This window comes from Felis catus, chromosome B4 (genome assembly GCF_018350175.1).
Source record: "Felis catus isolate Fca126 chromosome B4, F.catus_Fca126_mat1.0, whole genome shotgun sequence".
NCBI classification, from domain to species: Eukaryota; Metazoa; Chordata; class Mammalia; order Carnivora; family Felidae; genus Felis; species Felis catus.
The window spans coordinates 14,833,682-14,861,010 of record NC_058374.1 but is presented as its reverse complement, the minus strand read 5'-3'; the positions used below and the strand labels follow the sequence as shown (position 1 = coordinate 14,861,010).

Genomic DNA, 27,329 nt, shown 5'->3' with positions numbered 1-27,329 from the left:
AATGAGAAAATGGCCCCCACTCCATCTCTACAGTAGAGACCAGTGACTTCAGACGTTTTTGAACCACAAGGCAGCAACACAATTAGGTGTTTAGCGAATGGCCCTGCCTACTGGCAATAATGATAACAGAAAGAGAAGCAACCACAGACCTGCGGGGGAAGATCAAGGCAATAACCCCAATCCCTGCTCTCCTCTGGTCTTGGAGCACAGCAGGATGGCAAGCAATGGGAATTGTTTTTTTTAAATCAATGTGCTTGTCCTATTTTTAAGAAGATGTTTTGGGGCACCTGCGTGGCTTAGTCGGTTAAGCATCTGACTTCAACTCAGGTCATGACCTCATGGTTCATGGGTTTGAGCCCCGTGTTGGGTTCTGTGCTGACAGCTCAGAGCCTGGAGCCCGCTTCGGATTCTGTGTCTCCCCTCTCTTTGCCCCTCCCCCACGTATGCTCTATCTCTCAAAAATAAATAAAAACCAGTTAAAAAAAATTTTTTTTTAACGTTTTGCCTAAGTATAGTAATCCAACTTAGGTTTTGGAACGTGAGACCCAAATGAGAGCCATTCCTATTTACCCATCCCCCTACTCACCTCCAGAAGGGCACTTGTGATGAGCACAAGGTGATGTGCATACAGAATGTTCAGTCACTATGTTGTACACCTGAAACTAATATAACAATGTATGTTAACTCTACTGGAATTAAAATACATTTTTTAAAAAACAAAAGAAAAAATAATAGCCATTCCTCAGGTCTATCTATAACCGTCCTCGCCCCCATCCACCCCCCCACCCCCACCCCTTCCTTCTTATAAGTCGGCCAAGTAACATTCAAGGTGTTTCTTGCTTTTCCCTGCGATAGGTCTCCTGCTTGGGAGACAAGTAAGAGCCTATTCTTGAAGTAGCAGGGAGCCCCAGACTATCCCAGAGTTACATTTCACCTTGTTTCTGGCTCCTACAAGGTAGGAGAGGGAGAGGGGGGATGCGTTGTGCTTTTTTACCAAGAGCTCTTTCTGTTTACATTGCTATAATGTAAAAATATTGTGTATTCCCTCAACACCTAACCCAGTGCCTTCACGATACCTATCATTTATTGAACTACTATAGTATGACCTGTCTATATACGTGTGTGCGCACATTTGGAAGGAGACGTACAGAGAGAGACAGAGACAGAGACCGAGGGAGATCTTCAGTGATGTATCCAATGATGTAGCCTATTTCTACATTCACATTTTTGAGGAAATGTAACTTGTTCAATACGGCACAGCTTGTTACTAAAAGAGCCGGCTTTTAAATCTAGATCAGGAGAACGTTAAAACTCATGCTTTTCCCATATTATCTGATTCAACTTACTTTTTCAATTTTTTTTTTTGGTAGGTCTTATTATTTTTAGAGCAGTTTGGGTTTATGGAAAAATTGAGTAGGAATTAAAGAGAGTTCACATGTATTCTCTCTCCTCTCCACCCTCAGTTTCCACTGTTATTACCCTCTTGCATTGGTGTGGTACATTTGTTACAATATTGTTACATTATTAACTGAAGTGCACGGTTTACATTAGGGTTCACTCTTTTGGTTCTATGTTCTGTGAATTTTGCCGAATGCATAATGTCACGTATCCACCTACAGTATCGTACAAAATACTTTCACTGCCCTAAAAACACCCCGTGCTCTATCTAGTCCTTCCTCTCCCTCCCCTCACTCCTGCCAGCTGCTACTCGTTTTTACTGCCTCTATAGTTTTGTCTTTTCCAGAATGTTATACACATGGAATCATACAGTATGAAGGCTTTTGAGACTAGCTTCCTTCACTTAGCAAAATGCATTTAAAGTTCCTCCCTGTCATTTTGTGGCTTAATAGTTCATTTCTTTTTATTGATGAGTAATATTCTGCTATATGATGTGCCACAGGTTATTGGTGCAACCAAGGATATCTTGGTTGCTTCCAATTTTTGGCAATTACAAGTTTTTTTTTTTTTTCTGGACCTAAGTTTTTTCAATTCACGTGCGTGACCACCTAGGAGTGTGATTATTGTATCATACGGTAAACCTGTGCTTTGTTTTGTATGAAAGTGCCGTACCGCCTTCCAAAGCGGCTGTCCCATTTTTCGTCCTCACGGGCAATGAGTGAGAGTTCCTGTTGCTCCGCACTCTTTTCCAGCATTTGGTGCTGTCAGTATTTTGGATGTTAGTCATTCTAATAGATTCGTAGCAGTATCTCATTTTTGTTTTTATTTCCAATTCTCTAATGATATTTGACATTGGGAATCTTTTTATGTGCTCTTTGCCATCTGTAAATCTTCTTTGATGATGTGTCTGTTCAAATCTTTTGCCCCATTTTTAATTGCGTTGTTTTCTTATTGCTCTATTATATGTCATAAACATATAATATTGGTTATATATAACAATGATAACAGGGGCGCCTGGGTGGCGTAGTCGGTTAAGCGTCCGACTTCAGCCAGGTCACGATCTCGCGGTCCGTGAGTTCGAGCCCCGCGTCGGGCTCTGGGCTGATGGCTCAGAGCCTGGAGCCTGTTTCCGATTCTGTGTCTCCCTCTCTCTCTGCCCCTCGCCCGTTCATGCTCTGTCTCTCTCTGTCCCAAAAATAAATAAAACGTTGAAAAAAAATTTAAAAAAACAATGATAACATATGTTATGTAATCTATTGTATTCCCATACATATAATATTGGTTATATACAACAATAATATATGCTATGTAGTATATAATGGTATCATACTGTATATGTTATTGTTATTATTACTGTGATTTCATATTAAGTTTTAAGAATTCTTTGTATATTTTACTTTCCCAATTAAAATTTTAGCACCCCTCTAGCACGGAGCCCACCTGGATCGCTCTCTGTACCCTGACTCCACTCAGAGACACTGCTTTGGGCTCAGAGTACTGTCACCTGGAAAGCCTGCCTCTAGAGCCACCTGTCAGAATCCCACTCAGGTCTAAGGCCGTCTCCCCCATGAGCATTGCTTAACTCTCTCAAAGTACCAGCCCTCTCTCCTACCCAGGATCTCTAGGATTTAGTTTGGATTACTTGTGTGCTTTTTTTCCACCCTGCCTTGTCTGTAGTTAAATGAGTGGCAATTTGGTTTCACTTGTAAGTTAATTAGGACCGGGGTTGACCTAATTGTCGCTATATTCCTTGAGTCACTTATCCCAATGTCTTAAATACAGTTGTTACACAGAATGTCTCTTGAACCTGGGTACTAGTTGACCACCGCAGGAAAGGCAAGAAGTTGGAGAAAGAGGCGGTCAGGGTGAAGTTGCAATGTCTTACAGATGCCTCCTATCTTAAAGGAGGATTTCTTTTTGGTTTTCAGTAACTGATCACCCTCATTCCTGCCTTTGAGATGAATGGTGATATTTTTAATTTAGTTGGCAAGTTTCTGCATGCTGCCTAATCTATGTCAGCATAAAAACCAAAGGCAGATTTTTCTTTGGATTATTGCCCCTCCCAAGATTGGGGCATCTTCAGAGGTCATTAGTATAGATCACATTTTGAATTTTGGTTGACGTGACTTTTCCTAAGATTTCTAAAATAAAATAATGTATGCACGTGTTCTTAAAAACTGAAATAGTTTAGGTAGCTCTGTTGTACTCTTCTTCATGCCCATTGGCTCTGTGAAGGGAACACTTTTAACCACTTTTGTATTTTGTTCTCTTGGGAGGCTATATCTTTATCTCTAGATAATGCGCATAGGTATTTGTTTCTTGAATTTTTTTCAACCTTAAAAATTATCTATTAATTTCCTGCTAGTGTATCTCCATTTACAAAGAATAACTATCAAGTCCTATTTGGGATGAAAATTTGTTTTCTATCTTTTTAGGTAGTACTATAACCCTCTCTGGTCTCTGCTTTATTTATTTTTGAGACAGAGAGAGACAGAGCATGAACGGGGGAGGGTCAGAGAGAGGGAGACACAGAATCTGAAACAGGCTCCAGGCTCTGAGCTGTCAGCACAGAGCCTGATATGGGGCTCGAACTCATGAACCGTGAGATCATGACCTGAGCTGAAGTCGAATGCTTAACCAAGCCACCCAGGCGTCCCCCCGCCTTTTTTTTTTTAATTTTTTAATGTTTATTTATTTTTGAGATACAGATAAAGACAGAGCATGAGTGGAAGAGGGGCACAGAGTGAGGGAAACACAAAATCCAAAGCAGGCTCCAGGCTCTGAGCTGTCAGCACAGAGCCCGACGCGGGGCTCAAACTCACGGACCACGAGATCATGACCTGAGCAGAAGTCGGATGCTTAACCGACTGAGCCACCCAGGCACCCCTCTGTTTTATTTAAGTGGAAGTAACAAGAGGAAAGAAGAAGGCAGCATTTATGTTAAACCTTATTACTGCAAGAAAACTTCATAATTTATGTGAATCATTCTGTTGTTGTAGACAAACACTAATCCACTTTGAGAGAAACCCTTTTTAAGTCCTTTTGATGTTTTGCTTGTCTAGCTACATTTTCTGGAAATGCACTGAAAATCTTTTTTTTTTTTTAATTTTTTTTTCAACTTTTATTTATTTTTGGGACAGAGAGAGAGAGAGAGAGAGAGAGCATGAACGGGGGAGGGGCAGAGAGAGAGGGAGACACAGAATCGGAAGCAGGCTCCAGGCTCTGAGCCATCAGCCCAGAGCCTGACGCGGGGCTCGAACTCACAGACCGCGAGATCGTGACCTGACTGAAGTCGGATGCTTAACCGACTGCGCCACCCAGGCGCCCCTGAAAATCTTTTGAAAAGGGTGAAGTATCTGGTTTTCTTAAAGTGGTCATTTGTAACAGTCTAAAAGCTCAGTGTAACAAGTCTTCTTTTCCTATAACATTCTATCCCATAGACATAACAAAGCAATGAAAGAAACACGGTGATTGTAAAATGTACCTGGGGAAAGGAAAAATACCAATGGAAATGTACTAAGCTAGTTGGTTAAAAATGTATCCACTGGCGGGGGTGGGGGGGGGTGGGGGGGGCAGCACCTGGGTGGCTCAGTCAGTTGGGAGACCTCCTGACTTCAGCTCAGGTCATGATCTCATGGACTGCGGGTTCAAGCCCTGCATCGGGCTCTGTGCTGACAGCTCAGAGCCTGGAGCCCGCTTTGGATTCTGTGTCTCCCTCTCTGTCTTCTCCTCCCCCCACTCCACCCCATGTTCTATCAAAAATAAACATTAAAAAAATATGTCCCCCTGGAATCTCACGTCTGTTGGTGCTCTGACCTCTCTCTTTGTTCCCTGCAGAATGGATGATGTATTGATTGGGGCCCCTCTCTTCATGGAACGTGAATTTGAGACCAGCCCTAGGGAAGTAGGGCAAGTTTATCTGTATTTGCAAGTGAGTGCTCTTGTCTTCAGAGACCCACAGATCCTCGCGGGCACCGAGGTTTTCGGGAGATTTGGTAGTGCTGTGGCACACTTAGGAGACCTGAACCAAGATGGATACAATGGTAATTTTTACCCATACGTGGAATTGTTTATGTGTTGTAATTCATGTTACTGTTACATGAAGGAAACAATGACGTCTTAAAAGTATTTACAGCAGTGTAAATACAGGGTACAGTTCTTATTATTGATTTTTAAAATTTTTAAATATTTATTTTTGAGAGAGAGACAGAGCATGAGCGGGCAAGGGGGAGAGAGAGGGGGAGACACAGAATCTGAAGCAGGCTCCAGGCTCCGAGCTATCAGCACAGAGCCTGACGCAGGTCTCGAGCCCATAAACCGTGAGATCATGACGTGAGCCAAAGTCAGCCGCTTAACAGACTGAGCCACTCATTGCCCCTATTATTGATTTTTTATGAACTATTAAAGAAATCTCAAGACAATTTAAGGTTGTCATAGATCAGCTCTAAATAAAGGCAGCTGTTATTTTTTAAATTAATATTTGGAGTTAATGACTCAAAGAAAACCAAAGAATCTTCCGTATGTACAGTCAAGACAAAGAAATGCATGCTGATATATGAACAAGAATGATGCCTTGTGATTAACCCATTTGAGTTACATATAGGCTTTGCTGAATTTTAATTGGTCGGTAAATTTCAGCTTAAAGCAACTTCAGTGTTTGCAGTAGTGTTAAATTCTTGGTTTAGGATTATGATTCTTTAAAGTAGGAATTTATGAATCCCTTGCAAGTACCCTTTCCTCAGGAAGACATGCAAGCTCACACAAAGCTTGCTCGAATTTGCTCGAACAAAATAGCCTAGGGAGTGTTTGCATCAGAGCAGTATTTGTTAGTACCTTTGCCAAGGGGTATTGTAAGGTTAAGTTTTCTTTCATACATCCCAGAACTGTATGGTTAGTAATTTTTAAAGTGCCATAAAACAAAAATGCATATTACAAGTTCATGTTTCCAGGAAAATAATAAAAAGAGAGACAAGTTTATCTTTAACTGATGAGCTGCTTTCAAAACCTGCCCTATTCCTGGGCACCATGCAAAATATATTTATTTTGCTACATTATCTGTTGAGTCATCCTTATCACCATATTTTCCTCTAGGTATCTTTTTTTTTTTTCTCAAACCCTTCATGATATTTTTAAAAGGTAGGAGAAGCATTTTTAATGGCAGAAAGCGTGTTCTGCCTCTGATGTCACTGATGTATAAACTGGGTAAAATAGGGGCACCTGGGTGGCTTGGTCGGTTAAGTGACTGACTCTGCACAGGTCATGATCTCACGGTTCGTGAGTTCGAGCCCCGTCTTGGGCTCTGTGGCAACAGCAAGACTTGGGATTCTCTCTCTCCCTCTCTCTGCTCCTTCCCAGCTCATGCTGTGTGTGTGTGTGTGTGTGTGTGTGTGTGTGTGTGTGTGTGTGTGTCTCAAAATAAACTTTTTTTAAGTGGGCAAAATAATGCCAGACTGGGATGAAACATGGGACCGATGTGGACGGACCTAGAGGAAGTGAAAGAAGGGTCCCTTTGCACCTGCCACGTGATGCAATCTTCATTTTCCACAACAATCTGAGATTTGGGATAGTTTATTCTTACCTGTTAAGTGAAGCTGGAATGATAATCCTTGTTATGTAGTCAAAATCCATTCATGATTTACTTAGTCTTGTCAAACTTAGGAGCAAAGAGAAATAAATGACAAAATGGGGATACATAATTGTCACCTGCTGTGGCAAGCTATTATGTTATTGTGTTATTGGTGCTCTTTTTTTATGTAAAACTAAATATACGAGTGTTTTATGTTTTTTAAATTTATGTATTTATTTTGTGAGAAAGAGAGAGAGAATCCCAAGCAGGCTCCCGCTGTCAGCACAAAGCCTGAGGCGGGGCTCAATCCCATGAACCATGAGATCGTGACCTGAGCAGAAATCAAGAGTTGGACGCTTAACCGACTGAGCCACCCAGGTGCCCCTTGTGTGTATTGTTTAGAACAATTCTGATGGACACAATGTGTGGAAGTTAACTTTCATTCAGTGCCATATTTAAGTGGGAGTCGAGTGGTAGGGTCCTTTCCGGGTTTCTCTGTATCCTCTACTGTAAAATGGGTCCTGCCTACCTCATTGGTTGATGTAATCATTACATTAGATAATCTCTGTGAAAGAGATTGTTTTTTTTTCCTTTTAACAAGAAACTCGTAAGTACCCTGCAAAGGTGTCTCGCCTGTTCTACTCAGCCTAGTGATGGGACCCAGCCCTCCCTGTGGCTTGTTGCTAAGTTCCCATGTAGATCATCCTCTGCCTTGCTCCTCCAATGGGCCAAGTGCTTTCCAACCTTGGACCTTTGCACACCAGTTCTTTCTGCCTGGAGCGCTCTCCCCTCCGATTTCACATGGTTGGTTTCATCTTGTCCTTAGATTTCCATTTCAGCGTGAGCCTTAATGACACCTTGCCTGATCCCCTAATCTAAAAATAATAACCTGACTGGGCGCCTGGACGGCTCAGTTGGTTAAGCAACCTACTCTTGATTTCAGCTCAGGCCATGATCTCACAGTTTGTGAGATCAAGCCCTGCGTTGGGCTCTGAGCGGACAGCATGGAGTCTGCTTGGGATTCTCTCTCTCCCTCTTTCTCTCCCCCTCTCACGCTCCCTCGTGCTCTCTCTCTCTCTCAAAATAAATATTTTTAAAAAGATATGTAAAAATAACAACCATTCTCCATCACATTAATATTTTTGGTTCTTCTGCATAGAGTTTGTCACTTTCCATATTTCCTTGATCGCTTCTTTATTCAAATCGTCCACTACCTGCACTAGAATATGAATGTTCGGAAAGCAGCATCTGATTTGCTATCACAACTGCTGCGTCCAACACATAGCAGTCGCTCGATAAATATTTGCAGGATGGATAAAAGGCAAACAAATAACTTATGGTTGCTGCAGTATTATGAAATTTTCATGGAAAGCTTAATAAACCCTTGGATTTTACGATACGGCTCTTCGATTGCACTTCATTCTACGTCTCAAACATTCTTCCTGACTTAAAAAATATGCTTATGTGTGTCCGTTTGTAGACATTGCCATCGGGGCACCCTTTGCAGGCAAGGACCAAAGAGGCAAAGTGCTCATTTACAACGGGAACAAGGATGGCTTACACACCAAGGCGTCCCAGATTCTGCAAGGATTGTGGGCCTCCCAGACCATCCCTTCTGGATTCGGCTTTACTCTCAGAGGAGATTCGGACATAGACAAGAATGATTACCCAGGTAAGGGTTTCTTTCTTTTCCCATGAGAGCCCACTTCCCAGAAGGAAGCCCGTTCTCGGGACAGCGCATCGTGTGAAAGTGGTTCCCCTCCTGAAGGGGAAGGCCAAGCTTACCCACAGATGGCTCCGGGCTTTTGTCCATGATTCCCAAGTGACAAAACAGGGAAGGCAGACAAAACAAACACTCCCCTTCCCGCCAAGAAACCATGTGAGAAAGGCAAGGTGGCTTTTGAAAACCCGCACTGGACGCAAAACTTGTCAACTTTGTGACAAAAGTTTTTGTTTGAAACCCCTCGGTAAGCTGTTGTCCATTGATGAAGACTTGCCTCAGGGCCAGCTAGAGCAATTTATTTTAACCCTGTGATTCCCTTTTGAGCTCATGGTTCCTGTTAATTAACTCATGAGCCTCAACATTTCTGTCATCAAGCCCATGCTTTTGGAGTGTAAGTATTTTCTAGCCGTCCTTTGGGGTTTTTCAAAATAGATTGCGAATTTCAAAGTGAAGCAAAAGGAACTTGTTGATAAGAAAGATGGTAAACTGTTCTTGGTGACTTCACTCCGACTGAGGGCTCGTGGAAATTATACCGCCCAGCGAGATAATTCACGGTTTGTGCGTGCCGGAGGAAGGCACAGTTTGTCTTAAAGGATTGTTTTGGGAATCCCAGGGTTTTTAGCAGAGAGTATTAGACTTCTTGGTTTTATGATGCAGTTTTCACTTTTATGTTAGTTATTTTAAAATGGTTTCAACAAATACTTAGAAATTACTACTAGTTAACCAACAGCTTCAACTATTTATTAAAACCTGTCTCATTCCACCATGTTCACGCTAATTGGGTGCTTTCCATATGTTGAGGGTTTTTTTTTTTTTTTTTCTGGTTTGGGGCAACATTCCAATACACTGACTGCCTAAACATACATAACTAATTCCATCCTTCCGTTTTCTCTTCCCCTCTGGCATCAGGCAAAAAGGATACTGTATCATCTTCTCATAAATTTGCCAGAAATCTTTCCTGGCACCACCAAAGACGTTCTAATGGGCTCAAAGCAGATTTAGTTTTATATCGTATACGAATACATCCTACCTCAGCAATTTCAAGAGCGTCTAGTTAAGTTTATTTTCTTAGGTTATACTATACTAGTCTAATCAATGAGGTTAGTGGGGTTTTTTGGGGGGGGAGGAGGGTGTCATTCATAATCCATTCTATTTTAAATAATCCAAAAATTAGTCCCTTATGTGATTTCTTCCCAAAATATGTCAGGATGATTCATGAAATTCAACTCATAGGCTGTAATCTTAGATGAAGAGTTATTTTTGGAAAGCTGTTGCTATTCATTATGCTTGTCATATATTTACCTCAGTACCAGGGAACTTGACAGACAGGTGGCTGTACCTTCCGCCAGGTAAAGGAAAGAAGGGATGTATTGCGCGCCTAGGAAGTTCATCAACTTTCTTTCAAGTCTCCTAAATAAAAGCCAGGAAGGAGAGGATCATGAGACAATTTTTATCTCCAGGAATATTTCTTCTGGGGGTGGGTGGAGGGTTGAGGGAGCGGGGAAAGAGGAGGCAGACAGGGAAGAGAGAAGCTAAAGTAGGTAGATGTTGGCAACTAGTCACCTCTTAATTATGTCTTCTTTTATCCCTTCTTAACAATCGGAAAAAGGTCATTTGAAGCCATTCGTTAACCGTACCTACTGAGGCTGATTCAATTAATACTAATTAATGAGGTTAATGCAGTCTGTGTATCTGTCTGTAAAGTAAATGTCCTTCACTAAGGCAGGACCATTCGTGCCACTCATTGGATTCTTATCCCTTGAGATCATCTCGAGGCGTTCGGTGTGTGACTGTACATCTTCTTAGTAGACTTGGGTTCTGGTCCCAGTTCTGCCTCTCGAATGGAAATGTGGATATCTTGTGATTTTATGATCCTAGAACATTTTCCTTGATCCCCATCTCTTTACAAAAGAATGACATTCAAAGAATCTTCCTTAGAGTGACGCCAAGTCCCCAGAGATCTGTGCAGAGGCAAAACCCTAATGGGGGGGTTAACTACATTCTCTTCCCCACTACGATGGATTTGAAATCCGCAGGCATAATTCAGGAATCAGTTGAGCAGATGTTTATTTAGATTCAAGACTTTCTCCTTTCCTGTCTCTGAGGCCACTCTTTCAAGGAAGGGAGTGGCAAAGGGCGTGCCTGTTGTCCAGGGACTAGGAAAGGGACATCCGGCCCAAATGCATCATCTGTTTTTACTAGCTTCTGCCTGAAGGATAATTCAGTCTCTCCTGGCCTTTCACGCAGTGCTCAAGTTTCTGTGGTTAATCCCATGGCCTCTGTAGTGGCCACTGCTCGAAAGTTCCATGGGTCATGAGTCCTCATTCTATTCTGGCCTCTCCTGGTCTGTTCTTAGCATGTGCTTCCATGCTATGGTTAGGACACAGACATTTACAGGTTAGGTTTTCAGGTTTCTGAGATTGTTTATCCCCCTGGATTATTCCTTTAGCCATTGCTAAATTATCACCAAGACACCTTATTACTCCAGCCTAATGGAGTTTCAATCTTCTTAGGTTTTCCCTGGGAAATAGCAGTGTTCCCCCACCCTGAGGCTATTGGGTGGCATGCGTTCCAAATCCTATAGCTCATTTTATAAACTGTATGTCCTGGTCCCCCATGGTCTATCTTGCGATTTTTTCCAAACCAGTTCTACCTGGAACTTACAAAGAAGTATAGTTTTCTTTCTCTTTGGGGTCCTGCTCTCCCAAATCAAAATTAATCTTCTTTCAGATTATGGTGCCTTCCAGGAGTCTCAAAATCCATTTAACAAGTTGACTTTCTTCTAAGATATATCTGGTGGTCTTCAATAAGCAGTGATTCTCAATCTTAGCCGCACATCAGAATCACTTGGGGGAACTTTATTTTTTTTTAATGTTTTTATTTATTTTTGAGACACAGAGAGACAGAACATGAGCAGGGAAACGGCAGAGAGAGAGGGAGACACAGAATCCGAAGCAGGCTCCACGCTCTGAGCTGTCAGCACAGAGCCCGACGCAGGGCTCGAACTCACAGACCGCGAGATCATGACCTGAGCCGAAGTCGGACGCTTAACTGACTGAGCCACCCAGGCGCCCCATCACTTGGGGGAACTTTAAAAACTCTGTCTGCTCAGGTCACTCTCCAAGCCTAGAGTCAAACTCTCCAAAGTCAGAACCTCTGGGAGGGGGTAGAGCTCAGACCAGAGTAACATGGGTAAGTCACTTGGGTGATTCCCATGTTCAACCCACCTGAGAACTAATGACATAGAACAAAGTTCCCCCTTTAATGAGTATCGAATCAACGGGCATCTTGTTAGAATACAGATTCTGATTCAGGTCAAAGAAGTGGGAAAGACTCCTCCTTTCTACCGGCTTCCCAAGTTATATCACTGCCTCACGGCTTCATACTACATCCTGAGTAGCAAGCTATTTTGACCTACGGAGTCTGAGATGAGGTTCTTACCCAGGACCTTACTGTGAGAAACAATGCTCTCAAGGCTTTGTGCTCAGTTCCCATGCCTACGGTAGTTGGATATGCAGTGTTCTCTTTTGGCAAGGACCCGTTCACTAAACTCTGCCATTCCATTTATTCTTTTCAAGTTGCCAAACTAACCCGAGGGTCTTTTCTCCAGGTCGCCTCTGTGTGGTTACGGCCATTGGGATGCATGGCCCTGATACATGCTCTGGCCTCATCTGGAAAAACTAAGGAAGGTCCATTGAAAATACTCAGTTTTTTGTTGTTGTTGTTTTTTGGGTTTTTTTGCATGCACTGCTCTGCATCTCCTGGGAGTTATCTGTGCATTTAAAATGATGCCTCATTGGCTTCCATTTAAAATATAGGATCCATTTGTTAGGGATTGGCCCACCTTAACCTGGCTTAAGCCGTAGAGGGAGCCATTTATATTAAAGCTATAGGAATATCTCAAGGAAACCTAAAGACAGCAACTCTCCTAGGCCTCTGGATGGGACTGACTGAGATCCTGGATGGCCAAGACTTCCTTTATGCCTCTCTCTTACTCTTGCCTCTGCTTTTCTTTGCACATCTGCTTCTCTCTCTTCCCCTCTCTCTCTCATTCCCCTTCTCTCCCTCTCCCTGTCTGGACCACAGTTCTCTGAGCACATAGTGAAGTGTCATCTCCAGGCTTTGCATGTTGCAATTTTACTCACTCAAAGAGACTGCCTACAATTCATCTCAGTCCCACATTGTAAGGAAGGGCATCGTATAGACTCCACGGCAAAGGGTGACATCTTCCAAAGAAAGCCAGGCGTTGACTTGTGGACGGGGCAAGTATGCCAGGGAATACACGCCTTGATGCCCCTGTGAAACAAAACAAAACAAAATGGCCCTAGGAAATACGAAGGGAAGAAGATAGTTGAAAACAAAAATCTTTCGTTATAAAAATTAAGTAATAAAAGTGGTTGTTGATTGCTCATCGCTCTTTGTACGTTTGTTCCTTTTGTTTCAAGGTCCAGAAGAAAAATACGTAAAGAAATTCCTTCATTCAGTCAAAACATATGTATTAGTGTTTGCTATGTATTAGACATCGTGCTGGGGGGACAGTGGCAAGGCGTCCACTGTCACTACCTTCCCAGAGCTGACATTCTAGGTGAGAAAGACAGTTAAATAATTACAAAAAAGTGTGAGCATCGAAACACTGAAGGCTTTAAACGTTAAACCGGTTTTGGAACACAATAACATCTGAAAAAATTCAAGCATGGCTGTTGAACATTATGCTTATGAATTTTAAGTCTATTATGATAAAAGTATTGTTGGCCTTTGGAACTTCTGTAATGATTTGGTCTTCATTAAATGAATCAGCTGAGGAAGAACTATGAGCTCTGCGGTTCCTCAGATGGGCACCTCCACTCCCCCTGACAAACTTCCAGGAGCCAGGCTAACTCCATGATCAGGGCTACAAATTATGTCCAGGTTGTGTCCAGCCAAGGGCAGGTGAGGGCAGATTCATATATCAGGGAGTTCCCTCCCTGCAGGATGGGGCAGGGCCACCTTTTTAAATGCACACACAGGCATGGTGGGATCTCAGTCGCCCTCCATTCTAAATAGATCAGAAACAAAAATCCCAAAACTCTTCCCTCTTTCTACTTGGTCACCTGCAGAGTTCGGGTAAAGACAAGTCCCCAAGCAAACAGTAGATTTGACATTCTGCATTGAAATCAGTCAAACCCATAGGAGTTCCTGTTAAATGGAACACACTTGAAAACCTGGGCTTACCCAAACTGATGGCTTCTGAAGGGGTAATTTATCCCATTCCTTAGGTGAACGCTTTTTACCTCATTTTAGGCACCAAGTGTTAGCAGCCGTGTCTGCGAGCAGAGCCGTGTTGGCTTCCCCTCGTCTTCACTGCCTGCCATCTACCCACTTCCAGGCACACTGCTATGAAACCTACCTGTGATAATGGCAGGCACACATGTTGCCCGTTCCTTAGATAGCGTGCTCTCTCTCTCTAAAGATAGATACGCTTTACATGTTTGTGATACAAGCCAGCTGCCTTTTGCAGGAAGAAAGAGTAAGGTTGATGGTGATGTTTGATGTGCGTTTCTTTGCGAATTACAGCTGTTTCACCTTCCGGACTGACGAAAACTCAGGTCACATAGGACCCGAAATAATCAAAAGCACAGACGTGCAAAAGGTGGCTTGATTTACTACTATGCCATCCACTGCATAGCAGAGAAATACAGTTCATATCCTCTGGAATATTATTTTTGAATATTTCTTATGCACACACGTACATACACTCACACTTATATGTGCATATGTGTATATATGCATGCGTATTTTGTGTGTGTGTGTGTGTATGTGTACCCCAAGAGAGTTTATAGGGTAAGGTTAGATGATACTCCATATTTTTCTTTTTGGGAAACATCAAACCCGTATAAAAATAACCTATTAAAGTTAGCAACGTGTCTGGGAACAGGAGAAGGGAAATCAGACTGGCCAGGTTAAGATTCCCATCCATCATTGATGGGCTGTGTGGCAATGAACAAATTACGTGAGTTCTCTGAGTTTCTATTTCCTTATCTGAAATTACAAGGCTAATAATATTTCCTTCACTTGGTTGTGTGTGTTTGCACTTTTTTTTTTTAAATTTTTTTTTTCAACGTTTATTTATTTTTGGGACAGAGAGAGACAGAGCATGAACAGGGGAGGGGCAGAGAGAGAGGGAGACACAGAATCGGAAACAGGCTCCAGGCTCTGAGCCATCAGCCCAGAGCCTGACGCGGGGCTCGAACTCACAGACCGCGAGATCGTGACCTGGCTGAAGTCGGACGCTTAACCAACTGCGCCACCCAGGCGCCCCTTGTTTGCACTTTCTAAGTCTGGAAAAGGTGTTGTGAAATGGCTTAGAACAAAAAAGGAAATCCATCTGATTGACATGAATACAAACAAAGCTAATTTACTTCACAGACATATTGGGCCACATAAAATGCTAAAAAGCTGCATTCTAGGATTCTGGAGATGGGCGAAATGGGTTTCAAACTTGACCCCACTGTTTCCTAGCTGTATAAAAGCATAAGACAATTTCCTAACCTCTCTGAACTTCGATTTTCTTCTCTGTGAAATTGGATATAATAAGTTGGTTTAAAGATAAAATGGCATTATGTATATAATGTGAAATGAGATGATGTGTTTAAGTTAAAATGAGATTAAATAGAACATAGTTTAATAAATGGCAGCTCTCCAATCAAATTTTCTTTCTTTCTTTTTTTTTCTTTTTTTTAGAGAGAGAGAGAGAATGAGCAGAGGGGGCAGAGAGAGAGAGAGAGAGAGAGAGAGAGAGAGAGAGAATCTTAACAGGTTCCATGCCCAGTGTGGAGCCTAATGTGGGGTCGATCTCACAATCCTGGGATCATGACCTGAGCCAAAATCAAGAGTCGGTCGCTTAATCTCTGCTTTGTTCTTTTTTTCTCTCTTTGTTCAGGGTCTCACTGATGTCCTCCACTCTTTTTTTTTTTAATGTTTATTTATTTTGAGAGAGAAAGAGATTGTGAGAGAAAGTAGAGGAGGGGCAGAGAGAGAGAGAGAGGAGAGAGAGAGAGAGAGAGAGAATCCCAAGCAGGCTCCTTAGGGTCAGCACAGAGCCCACCCCTGGGCTCTGTCCCACACACCATGAGATCATGACCTGAGCTGAAACCAGGGGTCAGACACTTAACTGATTGGTTGCCCCCCAATTAAGTTTTGAAACAAGACTATATTTTGGAGGCATTATTTTCTTATGCACACTATTGCTATTATTTTCTTTTGCTTATTTAATTCCCATAGTCCCCATATATTTTCTTCCCCCACCCAGACAAATAGGAATATGAAAGGAGGAACACTGACATTGAGACTCTGTTGGGTTGGCAATCTCTTGTAAAAGTCCTGTTGCTAGGCCCTCACTAGAATCTTCTGCTAATGTCATGAGGTTACTGCCCTGCTATGGTGTAGCCCCACCACTCACCCCATCCTACCTCCCACCCCTACATGGAAGGTGGTGCACAGGGGACTTCTCCCATTTCTCACTACTGTGATTTATTGGATGCCAAGAATGGAAAATGTTCTTCCTTCTTAACCTCTTAACCCGTTAAAGGCATGTAATTTCATATAAATTGGGCCTGAACTAGGTGACGACAATGGAAACTGAAAGGAAGGAATTAAAGAAATCATGTAAATGAAAAATACTCAAGGCTTGATAATGACTGGCCGTGATAGAAGGTAGAGGAGGTGGGGTTAGTAAGGAAGAGATGTTAAAGATGATTCTGGAATTTTTATCCAGTGTACCCAAGAAAAGAATGGCATAATGGACAGACATGGGGAGATTTAGTTACAGAAATAAAGCGATTCTGCTATAGAAATAGTATTTGGAATAATTTTCTTAATATCTAGATTAACCAGTATTTTTTTAGGTTTCTTACAGTAAATAGTATCATCAGTACACATATATAAATAGGAGTCATTAGTATATTGATTCCTGGCACCAAAATTCTTTTTCCTGTTCCAAATATGGATGTATTCAGGTTTCTGTTCTGGTGCTGATTAGAAAATGAGGGTTGGGCAGAGGAGTATCTTGTATACATTAATTGAGTGAAAACATTTCAGAGAAGAAACAGCTGTGATAGTCAGAAATCCCTAAAATTCAATGATCTAGCCTAATCCTGTTAAACATGATTGTATAACAAGACCATCTGCTAAATGCATAGCCCAGACTTTGGAGAGCGGAGGAGGGGAAGTACAGATTCTGTTGAGGTGCAGAAATCTTACAGGGGAAAACATGGGCTGAATGCCAAGACTATCATTGTCTTGTTCCAGCCCATAATGCATGATGATTATACCATGAAGCCATCTCAGACAATTATACCAAATGGGAAAAAAAAATGACCCATTATTTGTTTTAATGAGTGCTGTGTGCATGAGTGTGTGCAAGCAAACAACCAAGCAAAAGAGAACCTACACATAAGAAATAAGAGGGTGGTTTTTAACCAAAGGGAATAATGCATAGTCATACCTTGAACTTGAAATTGATTTGAAGTTTAGTTGAAGTAAGTTCAAATCTATAGTCAAAGTTTATTTCTACTTCTCAAACCCCACTATTCAGGTTTTCCTGAAAAGGAAAACATTATGTTCCTTACTGAGCAAGATTTTCATAATTTCAGTATAAATACATTGTAAATTAGAATATTAACATTTCTTATAAAAAAATCTTATGAGTTAGATTAAATGGAATTAATTAAGTCAACCGACAGAGTTCCTGGGCTTGAATTCAGGTCCAAAGTGGAAGTAAAAGTGAATGGAGAGATAAAACATTTGAGTTCCAGAACCAGTTCTCCCAAGATAATGTTATTTTAGTAACTCAGCTTCTCTGGGCCTGACTTTCCTCCCCTGAACGTGATATGGATGAATAGAAAGCTTCTCCAAGCTTTCTGATTCTATAATCAGATTTTATAATCCAAGATCTAGACTTACTGCCTTCCAGATACAGACACTACAAAAAAAAGAGAGAGAGAGAGAAAGCGAGAACTGTAGGCCAATATCTCTGATGAACATAGATGCAAAACTCCTCAACAACTGAACCCAACAATACATTTAAAAAATCATACACCAAAATCAAGTGGGATTTATTTATGCAAGGGTGGTTCAATAATCCCAAATCAATCAAAGCGATACATCACATCAATAAGAAAAGGGATAAAAACCACGTGATCATTCCAATAAATGCAGAAAAAGTACATTTGATGAAGTACAACATCAATTCATGAAGAAAACCCCAAACCAAGTAATTTTAGACAGAACATACCTCATTATAATAAAGACTGTATGTGGAAAACCTGCAGCTAACATCATACTCAATGGTGAAAAACAGCTTTCCCCCTAAGCTCAGGAATAAGACAAGGACGGCCAATCTCAGCCCTTTTATTCAACATAGTACTGGAAATCCTAGCCACAGAAATCAGACAAGAAAAAGAAATAAAAGGCATCCAAATTGGTAAGAGAGAAGTGAAACTGTTACTATTTGCAGATGACCTGAAATTATATATAGAAAACCCTAAAGACTCCACCAAAAAACTACTAGAACTGATGAATGAATTCAGTAGTGTCTCAGGATACAAAATCAATGTGCAGAAACATGTTCATTTCTAAATGCTAATAATGAGGCAGCAGAAGGAGAAATTAAGAAAAATTATTTTTACAATTGCACAAATAATAAAATATCTAGGAATAAAGTTGACCAAGGAGGTGAACCGAGGAGGTGAAAGGCCTGTACTCTGAAAACTAAAACATTGATGAAAGAAATTGAAGACAATACAAACAAATGCTTTTTCTGCATCTATTGAGAGAATCATATGGTTTTTAGCCTTTCTTTTATTAATGTGGCACATCACATTGACTGATCTGCAAAGATTAAACCAGTCCCACAGCCTGGGTATAAACCCCACTTGATCATGGTGAATAATTCTTCCAATGTACTGTTGAATTCAATTTGTTAGTGTCTTGTTGAGTATTTTTTCATCTAGTTTCATCAGGGATATCGGCCTGTAATTCTTTACAGTGAGGTCTTTGGTTTTGGAATCAAGGTAATGCTGACTTCATAGAATCAGTTTTGAAGCTTGCCTTCTGTTCCTGTTTTTTGGAACAGTTTGAGAATAGGTATTAACTCTCCTTTAAATGTCTGGTAGAATTGCCCTGGGAAGCCATCTGGCCCAGAACTCTTGTTTGTTGGGAGATTTTTCATTACTGATTCAGTTTCTTTGCTGGTTATGGGTCTATTCAAATTTTCTATTTCTTCCTATTTCAGTTTTGGTAGTTTGTATATTTCTAGGAATTTGTCCATTTCTTCCAGGTTGCCCAATTTGTTGGAATATAATTTTTTCATAGTATTCTCTTATAATTGTTTGTATTTCTGTGGTGTTGGTTGTGATCTCTCCTCTTTCATTCATGATTTTATCTATTTGGGTCCTTTCCCATTCTTTTTGATAAGTCTGGTTAAGGGTTTATCAATTTTGTTAATTTTTTTCAAAGAATTAGCTCTTAGTTTCATTAATCTGTTCTACTGTGTTTTGTCTGTTTTTTGTATATTGTTTATTTCTGCTCTTATCTTTCCTATTTCCCTTATTCTGTTGGCTTTAAGCTTTATTTGCTGTTCCTTTTATAGTTCCTATAGGTGTAAGGTTAGATTGTGTATTTGGTACCTTTCTTGCTTCTTGAGATAGGCCTGAATTGCAATATACTTTCCTCTTAGGACTGCCTTTGTTGCATCCCAAAGGGTTTGGACTGTCATGTTTTCATTTTCATTGGCTTCCATGTATTTTTTTTAATTTCTTCATTCATTTCCTGTTTAACCCATTCATTCTTTTGTAGGATGCTCTTTAACCTCCATGTATTTGAGGGCTTTCCAAATTTTTTCTTGTGGTTGATTTTGAGTTTCATAGAGTTGTGATCTGAAAATATGCATAGTATGATCTTGATCTTTCTGTACCGGTTCAGGGCTGATTTGTGACAAAGTATGTGGTCTATACTGGAGAATGTTCCATGTGCACTTGAGAAGAATATATATTCTGCTGTTTTAGGGTGAAGATTCTGAATATATCTGTTAAGTCCATCCAGTCCAATGTGTCATTCAAAGCCATTGTTTCCATATTGATTCTCTGCTTAGACAATTTGTCCATTGCTGTCAGTAGGGTATTAAAGTCCCCTGTTATTATTACATTATTACCAATGAGTGTCTTCATATTTGTAATTGATTTATATATTTGGGTGTTTCAGGTTGGGGGCATAAATATTTACACTTGTTAGATATTCTTGATGGGTAGAACCAAAGGTGTAATCATCAAGACAGCATGGTACTAGCACAAAAACAGACACATAAATCAATGGGACAGAATAGAGAACCCGGAAATGGACCACAAATGTATGGCCAACTAATATTCAACAAAGCAGAAAAGAATATCCAATGGAAAAAAACAATCTCTTCAGCAAATGGTGCTGGGAAAACTGGAAAACAACATGCATCAAGATGAAACTGGACTACTTTCTTACACCATACACAAGAATAAATTCAAAATGGATGAAAGACCTAAATGTAAGACAGGAAACCATCAAAATCCTAGAGGAGAAAATAGGCAGCAACCTCTTTGACCTTGGTTGCAGCAACTTTGTACTAGACATGTGTCTGGAAGCAAGGGAAACAAAAGCAAAAATGAACTATTGGGACTTCATCGAGATAGAAAGTTTCTGCACAGCAAAGGAAACAATCAACAAAACTAAAAGTCAACTGACGGAATGGGAGAAAGTATTTGCAAATGACGTATCAGATAAAGGGTTAGTGTCCAAAATCTATAAAGAACTTACCAAACTCAACACCCAAAAAACAATCCAGTAAAGAAATGGGCAGAAGACATGAATAGACACTTTTCCAAAAAAGACATCCAATCATCACTCATTACCAGGGAAATACAAATCAAAACCACACTGAGATACCACCTCACACCTGTCAGAATGGCTATAATTAACAACTGAGGAAACAAAAGATGTTGGCAAGAATGTGGAGAAAGGGAAACACTTTTGCACTGTTGGTGGGAATGCAAACTGGTGTAGCCACTCTGGAAAACAGTATGGAGGTTCCTCAAAAAATTAAAAATGGAATTACTCTATCACCCAGCAATTGTACTACTAGGTATTTATCCAAAGGATACAAAAAGGCTGATTCAAAGGGGCACATGCACCCCAATGTTTATAGCAGCACTATCAACAACACCCAAAAGATGGAAAGAGCCCAAACGTCCATCAACTGATGAATGGATAAAGAAGATATGGTGTATATATACAATGGAATATTACTCAGTGATCAAAAAGAATGAATTCTTGACATTTGCAACAACACGGATGTAACCAGAATGTATTATGCTAAGTGCATTGTATTAGAGAAAGACAAATACATGATTTCACGCATATGTGGAATTTAAGAAATAAAACAGATGGACATAGAGGAAGGGAAGGAAAAATAAAATAAGATAAAAACAGAGAGGGAGACAAAACATAAGAGACTTTTAACAAACTGAAGGTTGCTGGAGGGGTGTTGAGTGGGGGGATGGGCTAAATGGGTGATGGGCATTAAGGAGGTCACTTGTTTTGGTGAGCACTGGTGTTACATGTAAGTGATGAACCACTAAATTCTACTCCTGAAACCAATACTGCATATGTTAACTAACTTAAATTTAAATTAAGAAATAATAATAATAATTTAAAAAAAAAAAAAGAAAAAGAAATTGAAGACAACACAAATAAATGTAAAGATATTCCATGCTCATGGTTTGGGAAAACAAATATTGTTGAAATGTCCATACTACCCAAAGCAATCTGGAGATTTGATGCAATCCCTATCAAAGTACCAACAGCATTTTTCACAGAACTAAAACAAATAATCTTAAAATTTGTGTGGAACCACAAAAGACCCCAAATAGTGAAAACAATCTTGGAAAAGAAGAACAAGACAGGAAGTGTCACAATCCCAGATATCAAGTTATACAAAGCTGTAGCAATCAAAACAGTATGGGACTGGCACAAAAATAGACACAAAGATCAATGGAACAGAGTAGAGAGCCCAGAAATAAACCTGTTATTTATATGGTCAGTTAATCTTCAACAAAGGAGGCAAGAATATCCAAAGGGGAAAAGACAGTCTCTTCAACAAATGGTGTTGAGAAAACTGGACAGCTACATGCAAAAGAATGAAATTGGATGACTTTCCTACACCATACACAAAAATAAACTTAAAAGAGATTTAAGGACCACGGGTGCGTGGGTGGCTCAGTCAGTGAAGCGTCTGACTCGATCTTGGCTCAGGTCATGATCTCATGGTTTGTGAATTCGAGCCCTGAGTCAGGCTTTATGCTGGCAGTGCAGAGCCTGCTTGGTATTCTGTCTCTCCCTCTCTCGGACCCCCTCAAATGAATAAATAAACTTAAAAACAACTTCACAAAAGGGATTAAGGACCTAAATGTGAGAACTCAAGCCACAAAAATCCTAGGAGAGCACAGGCAGTCATTTCTCTGACATTGGTCATAGCAACATTTTTCTAGATATGTCTCCCAAGGCAAGAGAAACAAAAGCAAAAGCACACTATTGGGACTACATCAAAAGAAAAGTTTTCTGCACAGCAAAGGAAACAATCAACAAAACTAAGAGACAACATACTGAATGGGAGAAGATATTTGCAAATGATATATCCAATAAAGGGCTAGTGTCTAAATACATATAAAGAACTATACACAACTCAACATCCAAAAAACACAAATAATCCAATTAAAAATGGGCAGAAGACATGAACAAAGATCTCTCCAAAGAAGACATAGATATGGGCAACAGACACATGACAATATGCTCAGCATCACTGATCATCAGGGAAATGCAAATCAAAACCATAATAAGATATTAACTCACACCAATCAGAATGGCTAAAATCAAAACACAAGAAACAACAAGTGTGGGTGGGGATGTGGAGAAAGAGGAATCCTCATGCATTATTAGTGGGAATGCAAACTGGTACAGCCACTGTGGAGGTTTCCTCTATAGATTAAAAATGGAATTACCGTATGATCCCATAATTTCACTGCTGTTACCCAGATAATATAAAAACACTAATTCAAAAAAGATAAATGCACCCTTATATTTCTGCAGCATTAATAGCTAAATTGTAGAAGCAGCCCAGTGTCCATCGATAGATGAATGGATAAAGAAGTGGATAAAGAAAGAATATTACTCACCCATAAAAAAGAATGAAATCTTGTCATTTGCAACAACATGGTTGGATCTAGCGAGTATAATGCTAAGTGAAATAAGTCAGAGAAAGACAAATACCGTGAAATCATACGTGGAATTTAAGAAACAAAACAACATAGGGCGCCTGGGTGGCGCAGTTGGTTGGGCGTCCGACTTCAGCCAGGTCACGATCTCGCAGTCTGTGAGTTCGAGCCCCGCGTCGGGCTCTGGGCTGACGGCTCAGAGCCTGGAGCCTGTTTCCGATTCTGTGTCTTCCTCTCTCTCTGCCCCTCCCCCGTTCATGCTCTGTCTCTCTCTGTCCCAAAAATAAATAAACGTTGAAAAAAAAAAAAAAAAGAAACAAAACAACCAAGCAAAAAGAAAAAGAGATGGACCAAAAAAAAAAAAAAAGAGTCTTAACTATAGAGAACAAACTGATGGTTACCAGACAAGAGGTGGGGGGGGGGGGCGATTGAAATATGTGAAGAGGCTTAAGGGTACACTCATCCATGATGAGCACTGAGTAATGTATAGATAATGTATATTGTACACCTGAAACTAATGTGACATTGTGTGTTAAATATACTGGAATTAAAATAAAAAATAGTTTTTTTAAGAAAAACGATGTTTCATCTACCCATTTAATTTTTTTAAATCTGTATGATTTCATGGATGTTTATTTTGGGGCTATAAACTATTACTACATTTGTTTATATTTGTTGCCTATTGTGTTAGATATTTGGCCATTGGGAATGCTTTCCAGTTCATTCCTGTATTCATTTTATTTTTTTAATTTTCATTTATTTTTGAGAGAGAGAGAGACAGAGGGCAAGCGGGGGAGGGGCACAGAGAGAGGGAGACACAGAAACTGAAGCAGGCTCCAGGCTCTGAGCTGTCAGCACAGAGCCTGACATGGGGCTTGAACCCACGAACTGTGAGATCATGACCTGAACCGAAGTGCAGCGCTTAACTGAATAGCCGCCCAGGTGCCCCAAATCATGTGTTCTTTTAATATTTCCCATCCTCTTATGAGCATTTCCTCACTGTATAACATCACCGTATGCTCCGAGCTCATCTTGTATTTGCGGTGCTTCAGCCCTGGAATCAACCTTTCTTCAAAAACCCACAGTTTCTTTATTGAAGAACAATCTTTAGAAATCAAGATCTGGACACTAGGTTTTGTCATGGTAACGAGCATGTCAAGACTTGTAATGCATGGAATTCTGTAGATTGCCATGTTGTCATATATTATAGCTCCATTGCAAACCATCAATATTGCTTGAAATCAACAAATCATGTTTTCATGATTCAACCTATGCTTTGTAAGTCAACGTTTTTCATTTTAGTTGCCAACAACAGGTATTTGGGCAACATTAATATTATTCGGCTAATGATGAGAACAGCCACCATTTTTCTTCATTTTTAAGGATAAAGGTATTATAATATTTACTAGTTATATGATATTCAAGAAATTGTGCTTTTGAAATACAATTCATTAATTTATTCAACAAATACTTATTAAGTGCCATTCGTGTGCCTGGCACTCTTCTAGGTTTTGAGGATATAGCAGTGAATTAAACAATGACCCTGTCCTCATGGGCCAGAGTTCAAATTCTAGCTGTTACCATGGCTGACTGTGTAAGTATGACAAGTTACTTTAAAGGGATGTTGTGAAAGTTAAGCTAGATACGTATGTATAATATGTATAAAGCGGTTGACACTGTGAACAAAACCTAGTAGGAATTGCTAAATATTAGTTATAAGTGACCTATTGATACTATTTTGACTTAATCCAAGCCTTTAAGAAACAATCCAATCTTGGAGATAAAGCATCCAACAATTAACTATAGTACAAACGGCATATGAGAAGAGTTTTAAGAGGTAAAAAAAAAATTAATATTGAATGAGTTAAAAATAGAAGCTTCTTGTAGCTAAGTAAAGTGTTCAAAGTAAGCTTCCTGGGGGAAGTAATGGTTAAGCAAGGTCTTAAGATATAGGTATGATTTTAAGTGGTTATAAGGAGACAGCTTTCCAAAAGAGGAACACGGCCTGAGGAAGGCTCAGAGGTAAGAAAAGGTGATTTTGGAAGTGATTTGGTTCAAACTCATGGGAGCATAAATGGAGGGATGAAAGGTAGATTTGGGGCAGGTAATGAAGGGCCTTGAATAGCATAAATAATTGGTACTTTATTAGGAAAATAATGGGGAAAAGAGATTGTATTTTATATTTCAAAATGACACTTCAAATACTTCAGTCTTCAGCAATGATCGGAATGAGCAGTAATGAAAAAGAAACTTAGGGCAAAAGCCATGAAAATATCTCAGGTAAAGCCGTGCACTGAACCAGGAGAGTCCAGCACTAATACCACTGCAGCCTGGAGATGTGTTGGGGTCAACAGGCTCAGGGTCACCGTCAAACTTTTGCATTCCCACAAGCAGTGAGTGAGAACTCCTATATTTTCACACCCTCACCAGTGATCTGGATTTGGGTCTTCCTAATAGCTGTGTAGTGATATCTTGTTGCTTTAATTTGCATTTCCCTGGTAACTTATAAGGTGGAGCATGTTTTCATAGGCTCACTGTTACCTGAGGTGTCTGTGAAGGACTTCGGCCCATTTTTATTGGGGTCATTGTCTTACTCTTAAGTCTTAAGAGTTCTTTGTGTATTTTGGATAGCATCCTTTATCAGATGTATCTTTTACAAATATTTTCTCCAGTTGGTGGCTTATCTTCTCATTGTCTTGACGTTGTTTTTCACAGAGCAGAAGTTTTTAATTTTAATGAATTGTATCTTATCCATTCTTCCTTTCATGGATCGTGTCTTTGGTATCGTATCTAAAAAGTCATCACCATACCCGAGGCCATCCATAGGGTTTCTTCTATGTTATCTTATACAAGTTTTACAGTTCTGTGTTTTACATGTATGTCAGTTTTCTGTTCTGAGTTCATTTTTGTTCAGAGTATCAGGTCTGTATCTAGTTTTGTTTTGTTTTGTTTTGTTTTGTTTTTGCATGTGGATGTTTAGTTTTTCCAGCACCATCTGTTGAAGAGACTGTCTTTGCTCCATTGTATTTTCTTTGCACCTAGGTCAAAGATCCGTTGACCACATTTATGTGGATGTATTTCTGGGTTCTCGGTTCTGTTCCATTGATTTGTTTATTCTTTCACCAATACCATACTGTCTTGATTACACTAGCTTTATAGTAAGTCTTCAAGTAAGGTAGTGTCAGTTCTCCAACTTTGCTCTCCTTCCATATTATATTGGCTATTTTGCATCTTTTGCCTCCCTGTATGCACTTTAGTTTGTTGGGAGCCACAAAATAACTTGCTAAGATCTGGATTGGGATTGCACTGAATCTATAGAGCAGTAACATCTTAACAATACTGTAAAACCTTAGATTGTGAGTGATTTGTTGTGCGAGTGTTCTGCAAGATGAGCAAACATTCCTAATAAATTTTAATTGATAAACGAGCGATGTCTTGTAATACGAGTAGTACATGACACTGAATGTCACATGATCATAACTGAGCCAATGGTCCTTGAAATTCGCTTTGATATTTGAGTGCTTTGGATTATGAGCATGTTCCCGAGCAAATTATGCTCACAAAGCAAGGTTTTACCGTATTGAGTTTTCCTATCCATGAGCATGGGATATTGCTCCATTTATTTAGTTCTTTGATGTCTTTAATCAGAGTTACTTAGTTCTCCTCATACAGATCTGTACATATTTTGTTAGATTTGTTCCTAAGTATTTCACTGGGGGGCGGGGGGGGGGGGGATGGTAATGTAAATGGTCTTGTGTTTTTAATTTCAAATTTTACTTATTCATATGTAACTGGTATATAGGAAAATGATTGACTTATGTATATTTGCCTTATATCCTGCAACCTTGCTATAATCACTTATTAGTTTCAGGAGTTTATTTGCTGATTCTTCTGGATTTTGTACTTAGATGATCATGCCATCTGTGAACAAAGATAGTGTTATTCTTCTTTTCCCAATCTATATACCTTTTATTTCCTTGTCCTGTCTCATCGCATTAGCTAGGCCTTCTGTTGTGATCTTGAAAAGCAGTGGTGAGAGGGGATATCTTGTCTTATTTCTGATCTTAATGGGAAAACTTCACGTTTCTTACCACAAAGTATAATGTTGGTTGTTCAGTTTTTGTAGAAATTCTTCATAAAGTTGAGGAAGTTCTGTATTCCTAGTTTAGTGAGAGTTTGGGTCTTGAATAACTGTAGGATATTGTCAAATTATTTTTCTGCATCTACTGGTATGATCATGTGATTTTTTTCTTCTTTAGCTTTTAGATGTGATGGATTACATTAATTGATTTTCAAATGTTGAACTAACCTTGCTTACCTAAATCACCTTTGGTTGTGGTGTATAGTTCTTTGTATACATTCTTGG

General features: G+C 39.9%; 1 protein-coding gene and 1 long non-coding RNA gene across 3 annotated transcripts in view; one reads left to right on the top strand and one right to left on the bottom strand.

Annotated features, from left to right (window-relative positions):
* The window catches only part of ITGA8 (integrin subunit alpha 8), a 189,862-nt gene that overhangs the window by 70,370 nt on the left and 92,163 nt on the right, over positions 1-27,329 (top strand). For both annotated transcript variants that reach the window (XM_011283614.4, XM_045060942.1), the window contains exons 12-13: positions 5,236-5,441; positions 8,445-8,636. In XM_011283614.4, the coding sequence (XP_011281916.1) occupies positions 5,236-5,441; positions 8,445-8,636 (398 nt within the window). The remainder of the gene's footprint in view (positions 1-5,235; positions 5,442-8,444; positions 8,637-27,329) is intronic.
* Positions 455-12,984, bottom strand: LOC123386449. Its single transcript, XR_006600317.1, has 3 exons — positions 12,833-12,984; positions 9,990-10,097; positions 455-662 (listed from the first exon to the last, which is right to left on the bottom strand). It is a non-coding gene; the product is annotated as an uncharacterized LOC123386449 (long non-coding RNA).